Source organism: Pygocentrus nattereri, chromosome 12, assembly GCF_015220715.1.
Source record: "Pygocentrus nattereri isolate fPygNat1 chromosome 12, fPygNat1.pri, whole genome shotgun sequence".
NCBI classification, from domain to species: Eukaryota; Metazoa; Chordata; class Actinopteri; order Characiformes; family Serrasalmidae; genus Pygocentrus; species Pygocentrus nattereri.
Genome location: NC_051222.1, coordinates 18,225,079 through 18,238,820, shown reverse-complemented (window position 1 = coordinate 18,238,820; position 13,742 = coordinate 18,225,079). Strand labels below are relative to the sequence as shown.

Here is a 13,742-nt window from a genome sequence, read left to right as displayed (position 1 = left end):
TTCAGACAAGGAATCTGTCAATACAAAAAGTAAACTGAATGCAAATCGTTACATATACTCTAAAAAAAGAGGTTTCTTCAGTAAAGAAAATGGTTCTAGCTAGAACCATGAACACTTAATGAACTCGTTTGATGATTAAAGAGTTCTCTCCATCATGGAAGAGCTCTTTAGGTTCATGGAAAATATGCATGCATATGCTATAGACTGTTCTATATAGAATCTTTTTGAAAAGGGTTCTTCTATTGTTAGAAACTTGATATTGTAACAATAGAAGATCTCTTTTAGGTGCTTTTTAGGCTCCATATAGAACCATCTCATGCACTTTCTCCATCAAAGAACACTTTTATGATGAACCCTTTAATCATGCAAAGGGTTCCTTGAGTGTTTATGGTTCTATATAGAACCATTTACTAAAGAACACTAGAAGAACCATTTTTTTGATGCAACTGTGTAACTAATTGTTATGTTGTTATTGTATTTAAAACATATAGCACAAATAACATTTCCAGGAACTTTTGGCTACATGTGAAAATAATGAAAACTCAAATTTGCTCATTTTTCTTTTTTAAATAATAATAATTGCTGTAGCATGTAAACACAGTCAATGTCCAGGCAAACCTTTCACTCTCGAGTTCATATATGGAAACTGAACTGCAAACACAGCCAGTGTTTTTATGATGAGAACCAACTCATTTCCTACGCCTGTCTTTTCAGCTACAGCAGTTTAGCCCCGCCCATTCACACTGAAGTTATAAGGAGTGTTTCAGCCTGGCTTTTTCAATAAGGCAGCCAATCAGAACAGAGGTTATTTACATATATTATTATTATGTAGTCTTAAAAGGCACATAAAACCATTAGGGTTGCCCAAACATTTGCATATGACTGTTTAAAGATAAAGATTAAAGATAAAATATTACTTTCCAATACAAAATGTGGTGTTGATATAAAAAAAAAAAGACAATCATCCATAAACAGTCAGACATGTTCTAGAAAATACACGTTCACGTTCAATGTGAGACATTTTAATATTTATTAGAAATTGTTGTTGAGATTCTTCAATAATATCCTATTAGTAAATAAACTATGTTCCTCTGTCAGTTTTATAAGTGGAGTCGGAGAGGCAGATGTTTGGAAGACAAGTTGATGTATGTGTCCCAAAAAAACAAAACAGGCAATTTCCCAAAACCCACAGCCCTCAAAATGATAACTATAGTACCTGAAAAAGAAAATGGAGAAGAATCTTCAGTGTGCAGCACACAGGTTCGTTACTTTAGAGCAACTCTGTGATTTACTTTAACAAAACTGTCTGTAGATGCTTCAAGAGCTCAGAACAACTTTCTTGCCCCATAATGGTGCAACGATAAAGACCTTTAAAATGTACTGTTTACAATGATGTAAACAAAGCTGTTAGAACTTTTGTGGTCTGAACTTATATGATTCTCGCACACTTGGTACTACGCAAAAGTTAAAGACCAAACTTTTGTCTATTTTATCTCCGATCAAACAGCCATTAAGTTATTCAATTTTCAATGTCAGGAGAAAAAAGTCTATAACAGAAAATTACACAGATGCCTCATCAACAAATGATTTAAAAAATACTGTGAAAATGAAACTCATAACCAGGTAGACCACAAAATCTGTCACCATCAGATAAACTTTCATAAGCAATCATCTTGGAGAGAGAGAGGAGAAAACCAAGCTTCCCTCTTGATTGTTGTGTTCCTGTCCATCCTTCCACTGTGAGAAGACCACTCGACGGCATGAGCCTGAAAGGATGTGTAGCTGTTAAGGCGGCGTTGATGAGAAATGGAAGGAGATAAAAAAGGAAGAAAACTGGCACTAGAATCTAATTTAATGAACTTTTAATTTAAGTTAGTCAGGATTCAATTAAAATGGGAATTTTTTTTCTTTTTTTGAAGGATGAAGTGATCCACTCCATTTTTTCATGTTTGTCACTGTTAAGATATATTGTGAGAAACAGAAAATGTAGCCAACGTCTAAGACTAAATTTTGGAGGTTTAGAAGAATATTCATGCATATTTATTTAGAAAACTGAAAAAGTCTAAAATACTGAGAAATCTAATATTGCGTTTAGTTGTTGAGGCTTCTTTGTAATCTGCTGTTATTTAAGTGTTTTGTTTTTTTTTCCCTGTAATGCTGAATAACCTCTTCATAACCTGTTGCTAATACTGTACTTTTCACTGGAATTTAAATTAAAAGGCAAACATGTGCACAATACTGTACAGCTTCAGAAATCAAGGAATCTGAGAGGAACAGCATCATCCAGTTCTACAGAAAGTTGCAGGAAGACCATTATTTTGTTCTAAAGTCAGAGAGTGTATGCAAGTTCATTTTCAAAGGGGAACAGTTCCTTCTAGTAAAAGATTACAAGTACCTTTTCTTAACTAACATCAGTATGTGGCACTTTCATTTTCATATGGCAAATACAGTAGCAACCAAATATCAAGACTCAAAAACTGGAACCAAGCAGTAACAAGGCAGCAATCAGCTTTGCCAGAATGATGCTTTAAAACCCAGCATGTCCTTTTTAGCTGCTCCACTTTTTTAGCTGCAGCTGCTTCTTAGTGTGACCTAAACACTGCTTCATGTAATAAAATCATGACCATGAAATCCACGTAGCTGGTCCAAGATCAGTGCAAAACGGCAAATTTTCAATACCATCTCTATCAGGCAACAGAAAACAATCTGGGAGAACTCTCCAATATTACAAAATATCCTTTAGTTGGGTGTTCCTCAAAAATAGACATAGCAAGCATCTCATCAGTCAAACAGGAAATCGGGTCTGTGATAGCCGAAAAGGCTGAAGTCACCCTGGTAACGAGCATAGAGGCGGCGAATGTCCCGCTTGCTGATTCCAGAAAAGTAGTGTTCCATCTTGGTCCGGTTGTAACGGGTTATCCCTGGTGGGATGGTGGGGTACGACACCAAATCTGCAATCCCAGCAGCTTTCAGAATATACGGGGCGTCAAGCTCAAGAGTCTCATGGTGTCCGACCACATCGTACGAAATGTCACATGGAGCACACAGTTCAGTGTAGGTTAACCAGTGGATGATGTGGTTGCCGAACTGCTGATCCAGGTGCTGTCGGCCAGGCTCGTCGCCCAAGTAACGGACAAAGTCCTCAAAGTGCAAGCCAGCACTTTCGCCAGTGTCTTGATGGCTTTTGCGGTACTTGCGAATAATGGCAGGTGCTATGTTGTGCTTGTACCATGGCTCGAAGCGCGGGTTCTTCACAAACTTGTCCTTGAAGGCTGATATGAGACGCTCAAAGGGGTCTCTGACAATGAAGAACTTAAAGTATGTATGTAATCTGAAACATCATTTAAGCAAAGTAGTAAGTAAGCAAGTACTATGTTTTTCAATTACACTTTTAAATAAATATTTCTGAAGCAGTCAGACGGTGTAAATTTTCCGGTTTACTCCACGGAAGCTGTACTCAAATGGCTGACAAAGTCATGGGCACAATTCATGCTACTTGAGCTTATGAGTTGTGACACATCACCAGCTATATCTCCTAAAATCTGTGAACACTGAAGATTATGCTGGCATTAGTTCATCTCAGCGAATATACACTAGTGTTCTACAGTCAATGTTTTTAATAATATTAAACCAATCTGGTGGCAGATTCCTGTATGAAATTGGTCTAACATACCAGTCCTACGCACAGCTTTCAAACAATTACTAGGACCAGGGGAAGCTGTTAATAAAGAAATAATCTCAAGGTAGATAATTTGTCCAAAAAATGAATGTAAATAGAAAAGTGTATTACAGTATAATTTAACATTTTATTCACTTACTCATAGAATTCTTGAAATATTACATTTTTAATATTTAAATCCAGTAGTATAAAAACGTACCTGAATCTTGGGATCACCTAAACATAAACAACTGGTAGAATGTAGTGATGTGACAATTTTCTAAGATGACAAAGACCATCTGAATTCATAATTAGTCTTTGTCAGTTCCCACACTCAGTCTAAGCCCCACTTTTTACAGCCCCAACCAATGCATGACATGTTTCCTCCAAGAATCAGGTAGCTAGCCACTGAATATTTTCAAAGCATTGCTTAGTATCATAGAACGTCTACATACATTTGGACAAAATGTGTAAGTGAAGATATTGCAAGCACCACTAAATATAAACAGGAGAAGGGAACCAAGTCATCCATCATCCTCAAAGCGAGCAGTGCACCATCTTCAATTCCTAGCTGCTGTTAAGACAAACCTCAAATTCTATGTTAATGTTATTAACACTAGATAGAGATGGATTACCAGCATTCTACAGATTCATTTACAGTATCTACTGGTAATTAATGTATTAAGGAGTGAGCTTAGATATCTGATCTTATGCTCAAATTAGGAAACTTAAACAGTTTCTTCACACAGATTTTTTCAGTTCTTTTCTGGATCACTTAAATAAGCATACAAAAAACTTTTCCAGACCTTTCAGTGATCTCTGCGTCACTCATAGAGGACAGGCGAGGTAAACCATTTCTCTCGTGGTCATGGACCACATTCTCAGGTATATCTTCAACCTTGGAGAACTTTCCTAAAAGGAAAGAATCAAGACAGAGCAGTGAGAGAACTGTCACACAATCTGCCAACATACGGAGAAAAGTCTAGCACCACAGAAAACAAACTACAATTACCCTAAGGCTGAACTGCTACTGTAACCAACAGTGTTCATGACTGAGTGGAATGTATTCCACTGCAGCACTCAGGAAAACAATTAAGAATGGCTACACTGAAGAAAGCTCAGTTCTGCACTTTACCGTACTAAACAAAAAAAAATTAAACCGTACTGAATAAAAATCTCTCACCATTGAGAACAATGAGAACCTTCTTCCATTGCGTGTTGCCAACCTTGGGTGTCTGGCAGAAAAGGATCTTGTATTTGTCGCAAACAAAGATGCGGTCGAGAACAAACTTGCGCAGCGGAGTGTGAGTGAGGTTCCAGAGAGAGGAGTTCCTGCAAATGCTGGACAAAAGCTGCAAGCGCTGCACAGTCACTGAGTGCCAGTCTGAAAGCTCGACTTCAGCCAGGCCACCTGAGGACTACACAGACAGATAGACAGACCTTAGAAACTCATTTCTGTAACACTGTTTTTAATTTCCCCTTCAAGCAAACCAACACTCACAAAAAGAACTTTCACCCAGATACAGACAAGTGAAGTGCTAATAATTTTGACCTGGATACTAAAAAGCTGAGTCACTGCTGGAGATGACTGAGATGCCGCCTTCTGTACGAGCTGCTCGGGTAGGGGTTTCACAGTCTTTATGGATGGAAAGGTCCAGTTCAGCAGTTCAGGCCTTCCCCCATAGTCTGAAAAAGAACATTATGTGGACATTATGGGTCAAAGGCTATATGACAACAATATGATGCATCACTTACTTTAGTAATGTAGTACTTATCAACTTATAATTATATAATTATTGTATAATGAATTAGTACTTGTATAATTATATTTATATACATAATTAACTTTGGCATTAATTAGTTACTATTTAAAGTAGTAATATTTATTATTTTAATTACATTAATGAAACAATAAAAATAACAATGTTTAGACTTCTAAATACTCCAAAGCACATGACTGAAAAATTAAACGAAAAAGCCATTAAAAAGACATCATTAACAAATATAAAAAAATTATGTGGCAAAAAAAAAACCAAAAAACATCAGGCCCTGCATGTTACTGTAAGACAGACTAGGAGAACTTAAACTATGCATTATTATCATGTCAACCATCAGCTAATCATCGTTTAAACCAAGCTTAATTGAGTAATCATGGCAGCCCTACTGACAACCTATTTCTTAGACTCAAACAACTGCTTGTGTAGAAAAGTACAATGAATATAAAATACAATGTACAATAAAATGATACAAAGTGTAACTAGTTGTGTATTCAGCAGTGTGTAACAAACGCAGCCACTTATTAGCTTAACCTTACAAGCTCAGGTCCAGAGTGACTAAAGCATCGACACTGTTCTGCAGATTTGATGAGCCCGTGTGACACTTACCATCTGGCATTCTGAAGCCGAAGTTGATGAACTTGCTGGCGAACACAAGGACGAGCAGCACCCATCCACAAGCGCCAACCAACAGCCAGTGACGCCGCATCATTAAGCCATGGACATGGTGACGGAGCCTGTCCAAAAATAGAGTGAATACTTTCAGAAATGAGAAAAAAAAAAGAAAATGCACAGGTAGCCTTACTACATATACCGTTTTCCCCAAAGTGAACATGGGCTACAAGCAGAAATAAGTGGCTGAGAAAGTCTTTTCTCTCTCCAAAAAACAAGCCCTTCAATCAACATCATTTCCTGCTCGAGAACTAAGGAGGGGCCGAGTGAGACGAGGCCAAATGACTAATGTCTACAAACAGAAGCCAATTCTCTGCTCATACTCTTGACAACCACTCCATAGAGGAAAGACATTGCACATTAAGACTGGTATGCCTATGGAACAACTTCAGTTTATTTATACAGAGCTTCTCACAACAAGCACGGTCTCATACAACAGTATGGATTAGACGTGCATTTGTACTGTATTGTGTTTACAGTCCAACAGTCAAAAGTGAACACATCCTCTTCTGGAACGATCGTATCAAATAAACTTACTATTTTCGCTTTGTAAAACATAAGGAGCCACATTTTAACGCATGAAAAGCATTTTAAAAACACACTATTCTTATTAATAATAATAAGTGTTTACTATCTGTCAGACCTGATGGGCTCACTGGATTTTAAAACGGAAAAATCCAGCTTTTTCCCAAATGACTGAAAATCACATTACATGGCCTCCAGTCACCTTCACAACAGTAACATGATGCATTCTGTGCCCCTTTTGTTGTATGTGAACGAAGCTGAATTCAGCTTATTCTTATTCTCCCGTTCCACCTTAAATGTACTGTAACTGCTGCACCACTAACCTACGGTGGTTCAAACAAAAAGCTGGTGAATAGGAATCCAACTTCAGGCTCGCTTTATCTGGCATTTTTCACCTGTAAAAAGGCGATCTTTTTATGACATTACCGCACAGATTAACTGAAAGCATCAGCCAACTGTCTGCCGAGGATAGTCGAGCTCACTAGGCTACCGAACTGAGCCGAGCTTCGCTTCCACACCGCATCTCAGGTGGGTTAGCTAGGTTAGCTAACGCTAGCTAGGTTAATTAGCTCGTCGGTTAGCGGGGGCAACAACCGTTCCTAAGTCAAATTCACCAGAGAGGAGCACCTCGACATATGGCAGATATTCTCAACAGCGGTTAAAGAAGACGAACCAAGCAAAACGACCAGCATTAAAGGTACTTTTACATGGCCAGGCAGTGCAGTGGGGTTAGCGCACAGCCTGACGCTCCTGCTGCTGTTCACCCAAACACCAACACACGGAGCCGCGTTACTCGAAAACGGCCCGACGCACCTTCAGTGGAAATCAGAGCTGCGGTGCTTTATATCGTGGTGCGTCCCGCCGCCGCGCTGGAGCGACACCTCCAACAGTTTCCATGACTTTTCGGACATTTTTTCTCTCACAGGCCGCTGTTGTATGATGGAGATGGTGCCTGACTGATGAGGAGCCTCCTGTCAATCTGACTGCAGAGAAACAGAACTGCTCCGCCTGGCGGTGGATGAGGGAATTACCGCCACACTACTTTCACGTAGGCTCCACTTCAGTTCAGCCTCAGGCGAGAAGGAGCATCAGAATATTCAGAATATTCCTTTAAACGTCTATAAATCAGAGCAACCAGTCATTTTACCCTTCTTAAATCCAGTAACTCATCACCAGCAGTAAGACGGAGTAACTCTGATGCAGTAAGCAAGTTAATGTTGCTCGTGAAAAATTCAGAAGACCATCCAGTAATATTACCCTGCTCAGCATTTCTGAACATCCAGAAACTGCTAAAATTAAGCAAGACCAACCAGTATTGTTATTGTGCTGAAACCGAATAACAACATACCAACGCCATTTGGAAGAAATGGTGGCCCTGAGGGACAAAGGGGTAATCCTGCTTGGGGATGGCTACCTACAGTAACCAGTACTGAAATGACTTTGATGAGTAAGAAATAAACAATACGTAAAATAAAGAAATAAATACGGCATGCTTGTTGTCCCCCTGGTGACTTGGGGGCTCAACTGCTTTATAGCAAGAAATGGTTCTGAATGTTACCTTCCTAAAAGTTAACTAAACAACCAGTAATGTCAGCCTCCTAAAGTTTAGTCACTAAACAACCAGTAATGTTAGCCTCCTAAAGTTTAGTCACTTAAACAACCAGTAATGTTAGCCTCCTAAAGTTTAGTCACTAAAACAACCAGTAATGTTAGCCTCCTGAAGTTTAGTCACTAAAACAACCAGTAATGTTAGCCTCTTAAAGTTTAGTCACTAAAACAACCAGTAATGTTAGCCTCCTAAAGTTTAGTCACTTAAACAACCAGTAATGTTAGCCTCCTAAAGTTTAGTCACTAAAACAACCAGTAATGTTAGCCTCTTAAAGTTTAGTCACTTAAACAACCAGTAATGTTAGCCTCTTAAAGTTTAGTCACTTAAACAACCAGTAATGTTAGCCTCCTAAAGTTTAGTCACTAAAACAACCAGTAATGTTAGCCTCCTAAAGTTTAGTCACTAAAACAGCCAGTAATGTTAGCCTCTTAAAGTTTAGTCACTTAAACAGCCAGTAATGTTAGCCTCTTAAAGTTTAGTCACTAAAACAACCAGTAATGTTAGCCTCCTAAAGTTTAGTCACTAAAACAACCAGTAATGTTAGCCTCCTAAAGTTTAGTCACTAAAACAACCAGTAATGTTAGCCTCTTAAAGTTTAGTCACTTAAACAACCAGTAATGTTAGCCTCCTAAAGTTTAGTCACTAAAACAACCAGTAATGTTAGCCTCCTAAAGTTTAGTCACTAAAACAACCAGTAATGTTAGCCTCCTAAAGTTTAGTCACTAAAACAACCAGTAATGTTAGCCTCCTAAAGTTTAGTCACTTAAACAACCAGTAATGTTAGCCTCCTAAAGTTTAGTCATTAAAACAACCAGTAATGTTAGCCTCTTAAAGTTTAGTCACTTAAACAACCAGTAATGTTAGCCTCTTAAAGTTTAGTCATTAAAACAACCAGTAATGTTAGCCTCTTAAAGTTTAGTCACTTAAACAACCAGTAATGTTAGCCTCTTAAAGTTTAGTCACTTAAACAACCAGTAATGTTAGCCTCTTAAAGTTTAGTCACTTAAACAACCAGTAATGTTAGCCTCCTAAAGTTTAGTCACTAAAACAACCAGTAATGTTAGCCTCCTAAAGTTTAGTCACTAAAACAGCCAGTAATGTTAGCCTCTTAAAGTTTAGTCACTTAAACAGCCAGTAATGTTAGCCTCTTAAAGTTTAGTCACTAAAACAACCAGTAATGTTAGCCTCCTAAAGTTTAGTCACTAAAACAACCAGTAATGTTAGCCTCCTAAAGTTTAGTCACTAAAACAACCAGTAATGTTAGCCTCTTAAAGTTTAGTCACTTAAACAACCAGTAATGTTAGCCTCCTAAAGTTTAGTCACTAAAACAACCAGTAATGTTAGCCTCCTAAAGTTTAGTCACTAAAACAACCAGTAATGTTAGCCTCCTAAAGTTTAGTCACTAAAACAACCAGTAATGTTAGCCTCCTAAAGTTTAGTCACTTAAACAACCAGTAATGTTAGCCTCCTAAAGTTTAGTCATTAAAACAACCAGTAATGTTAGCCTCTTAAAGTTTAGTCACTAAAACAACCAGTAATGTTAGCCTCCTAAAGTTTAGTCACTAAAACAACCAGTAATGTTAGCCTCCTAAAGTTTAGTCACTAAAACAACCAGTAATGTTAGCCTCTTAAAGTTTAGTCACTTAAACAACCAGTAATGTTAGCCTCCTAAAGTTTAGTCACTAAAACAACCAGTAATGTTAGCCTCCTAAAGTTTAGTCACTAAAACAACCAGTAATGTTAGCCTCCTAAAGTTTAGTCACTAAAACAACCAGTAATGTTAGCCTCCTAAAGTTTAGTCACTTAAACAACCAGTAATGTTAGCCTCTTAAAGTTTAGTCATTAAAACAACCAGTAATGTTAGCCTCTTAAAGTTTAGTCACTTAAACAACCAGTAATGTTAGCCTCTTAAAGTTTAGTCACTAAAACAACCAGTAATGTTAGCCTCTTAAAGTTTAGTCACTAAAACAACCAGTAATGTTAGCCTCCTAAAGTTTAGTCACTTAAACAACCAGTAATGTTACACTGCTACAAGTCAATCAGTAATATTACTCTGCTAAAATGGTAAACTTTTGAATGCTCAATAATTTTACCTCCTAATATTCAATAAGTTTAAATAACCTGTAAGGTTACCCTCCTAAAACTCAATTAGTAACGTGACTCTGCTAAAGTCATCAAGTTTGATTATTCAATAAATTTACTCCATTAAAATTCAGTGTATTAGAACAACTAGCAATGTTACTGCACTAAGTAGTCTTTCAGTAATTTGTCAAATTTCTTTCAAAACATCTTTCAGCAATGTTACTTTTCCCAAATTTATTACAAAATTTGCATTCCTAAAATTCAGTGATTGTGAACGACCAGTTTTAATAACTTGTAATGCTATCCTGTTATAATTAATTATAATATATAACTTTGAAAAACAAATGTCACCCTCATAAAAAATTTGTCATTTCTAGCAACCTTTATTATTCTCCAGAATGCAGTCATTTTTAACAGCCTGTAATGTTACCTTATAGTTCTGATGTGATTTATTAGGGATAGTAAATCAGTGTTGTGTATCTGCATGTAACTAATCCACATCTGGAGGCTGGTGGTTTATTTTGTTTGATCTTGTTTGAATAAATCTTGACTGTATTTTCTTTTCCCAGTAGGTTGGTTAGAGGTCATTGTCCTTCCAGCATGTTTTGGGAATATACTGCTAAACCATGAAGCCGTTTTCCTTTTACTCAGTTTCTGAGAAACTCAGTGTTTGCTGACATGTCTTGGGGTTTTGTTTTTTGATTCAGTGATTGTGTTGGTGATGTTTTATTAGACACTATGCAGTACACAATGATAGGTCATGTCAAATATAGCCTAGAGAAAAGATTACAGAGAGATTGATAAGCAACTGAACTTTAGTGCAATTAGTCTACATGTAAACTTACAGGGTTGCTAGTACTCACACATACACATTATGGACAAAACTATGTGGAAACCTGGCAATCACAGTTCTGAGCTTGATGGACATCCCATTTCAAAACCATTAATTGGTTATTAATATGGAGATGCTACTATAACAGCCTCCACTCATCTGGGAAGGCTTTCCACAAGATGTTGGACAAGAAGGCCTGGCTCGCATTTCATCCTTCCAGTTCATCCCAAAGGTGTTCAGTGGGGTTGAGGTCAGGGTTCCGTGCAGGCCACTGTAGTTCCTCCGCACCAAATTCATCAAACCATGTGTTTATAGAGCTCTTTGTGCACAGGGCCAGTCGTACTGGAACAGGAAAGGGTCTTCTCCAAACTGATGCCATCAAATTGGAAGCATGTAATTGTCTCATCACCCTACACTGGAACTAAGGGGCCCAAACAATGAAAAACAGCCCCAGATCATTATCCTTCCTCCACCAAACTTTACTGTGAACAATATGCATTCTGGTAGGTAGAGTCTTGGCATCAGACTGCCAGATAGAGACCAAAGTGCTTCACTCCACTCTAGTCGACACTATTGCACATAGTAATCTTAGGCTTGTGTGCAACTGCTTGGCCATGGAAACTCATTTTACAAGGCTCCCGATGGACAGTTCTTGTGTTGATGTTGCTTCTAAAGGTGTCTGATCTCTTCAGTGTGACCCATTCTACTGCCAATGTTTGTCTATGAAGAGTTCATGCACCAATGGGTGTAGCTGAAACAAACTCAACATATTTTTTTTACCACATAGCATATTGGTTAATAAGGACTGAGTGTAGAAAGATTCTGTTGGTGTGTTTACATGACTATAGATCTTTTTCTAAAGCTTCAAACTTACCTTTATAAGACTTCAGTGACTTTAAATAGGTGAATTGTACCAGGGGGTAACTGAAGTGTACTTCAGTAATAAATGTTGGAGCAACATAGAGCAACAAAAACAATTCATGTTTAAAACACTGAAAACACTGTAAAAGTGATTGAAATCAAGTCTATGAAAGTCATTGTCAAAGCATTACTTTTATTTTCACTGTCATTTTAAGATAGACCGGGCGTCAAGGTAGTCACCCTTCATTGCTGCATCCCACAAATGATATGGGGACTGCTATTTCTAAAGCCGTAATCAAACATAAGAAAATAGGCGCCTTCGTACATTGTAAAAATGAACCCTGGCAAAACTTAAGTCTTTAGTGGTGACCCTGCCACTTACAAACCATCCCTGAGCCAGTTTTTATTCTGTCCTTCCTTTCATTGTTGTCGGCAGAAGTTGGCCTTTCATGCTGATCTGAAAACAGTTTAGTCAGCTTCTAGGTGGCTGTTAAGAAACCTCTTGCTTCGATAATAAAAAGCCAAAAAGTTTGTATTGCAATTTGTAGACACTGGATTTTAAAGGGATATTCACCTTTGGCAGTTGGACTGGTGAACAGTGATGGTAAAGCAATTTGTGTACATTCTTAAAAAAATAAAAAGTGCAAAAAGGGTTCTCTTGAGCGATGCTATAGGAGGAATCACCTTTGGTTCCCTAAAGAACCATTCTATGTATGGGTCCACATAATTTAAAGGCCCTACACTATTTGCCAAGATTTTAATAGATCACACATGCAAGTAAAGAAACATTTATGTACTAGGGTTGAATCATGACATCAGAACTACATCGGTATCAGCAGATAACAAAGAAAAACATTGGCATTGGACCAATGCTCGGTCTGACTGATGCTTCCAAACTATGATTAAGCATTTATTGTATTCGCATAGAGGAAAATGTTTGGGTGACACTGGGCTACTCTGTAAAAATGTCATTTTATTATTTTTACTACATAATGCTTTATTAAAAAAAAACCCAAGTGAACTGTAGAGCATAATTTGCAAGTCATTTATATCTATCTATAGTAGCAGAGACCTACACAAGTAGCTTCATGCAGTTTGAGTCGATTCTGGAGTTGTCTCATTACTAGATGCAGGCATCGAATTAAAAACAAAAACAAACTCTGTAACTTACCAAAACTACATTAGCTCAAGATTAGTTTGCAACTTTAGTAAAATTAGCTATTACACAATATAGTTAGAATATCTGCTACCTAAAATGACGTTAGCCAACCACTTCTAGTTGTTTAGCTGCTCTGCTTTAAACTCCGTATGTAGCTTAGTTATGTCCTTCAGACCGAATGCTTTCCTATAGTGAAATGTGTGTTTTAAGCTGTATTTAAGAGCATGTCCAAGTCCCCACCTTTCTCATCTTTAGTTAAAAAAAAAAAAAAAAAAAGTAGAGGTTTCTATAAGCCATGGAAATATAAATAACTTGTATTTAGCCCATGAAAGTTATGGAACTGATCTGCAATCAGTTATGTCATTTTTATGATGAGTCAGATTGGGTTTGGTCTGTTCCTGGATCAACATGAAAGGCAAATATCTATCTATGGCACATGTGTATCTATCTACAACAGCAAGCACTGATCAACAGGTGTCCTTATAGAATGAGGCAAAACACTGGGGAAATGTTTTGTGCAGCTACACAAAAATAGTTCAATAACACGACAGCTATGGTGTTAACAGACC

The 13,742-nt window shown here is 37.6% G+C and overlaps 1 protein-coding gene across 2 annotated transcripts; it reads right to left on the bottom strand.

Moving 5' to 3' along the window:
- Positions 1-1,011: 1,011 nt before the first annotated feature.
- On the bottom strand, positions 1,012-7,648 carry chst10 (carbohydrate sulfotransferase 10). Of its 2 annotated transcripts, none has more exons than XM_017710105.2 (6): positions 7,444-7,648; positions 6,043-6,170; positions 5,211-5,344; positions 4,842-5,076; positions 4,465-4,570; positions 1,012-3,298 (listed from the first exon to the last, which is right to left on the bottom strand). In XM_017710105.2, exons 2-6 carry the CDS (start codon positions 6,143-6,145, stop codon positions 2,782-2,784), a joined length of 1,095 nt encoding a protein of 364 aa, XP_017565594.1. In that variant the 5' UTR covers positions 6,146-6,170; positions 7,444-7,648; the 3' UTR covers positions 1,012-2,781. The 2 variants fall into 2 exon arrangements, with proteins under 2 accessions (XP_017565594.1, XP_017565593.1); XM_017710104.2 differs by having other exon boundaries at positions 1,012-3,331; positions 7,444-7,645.
- Between the last annotated feature and the right edge of the window lie 6,094 nt (positions 7,649-13,742).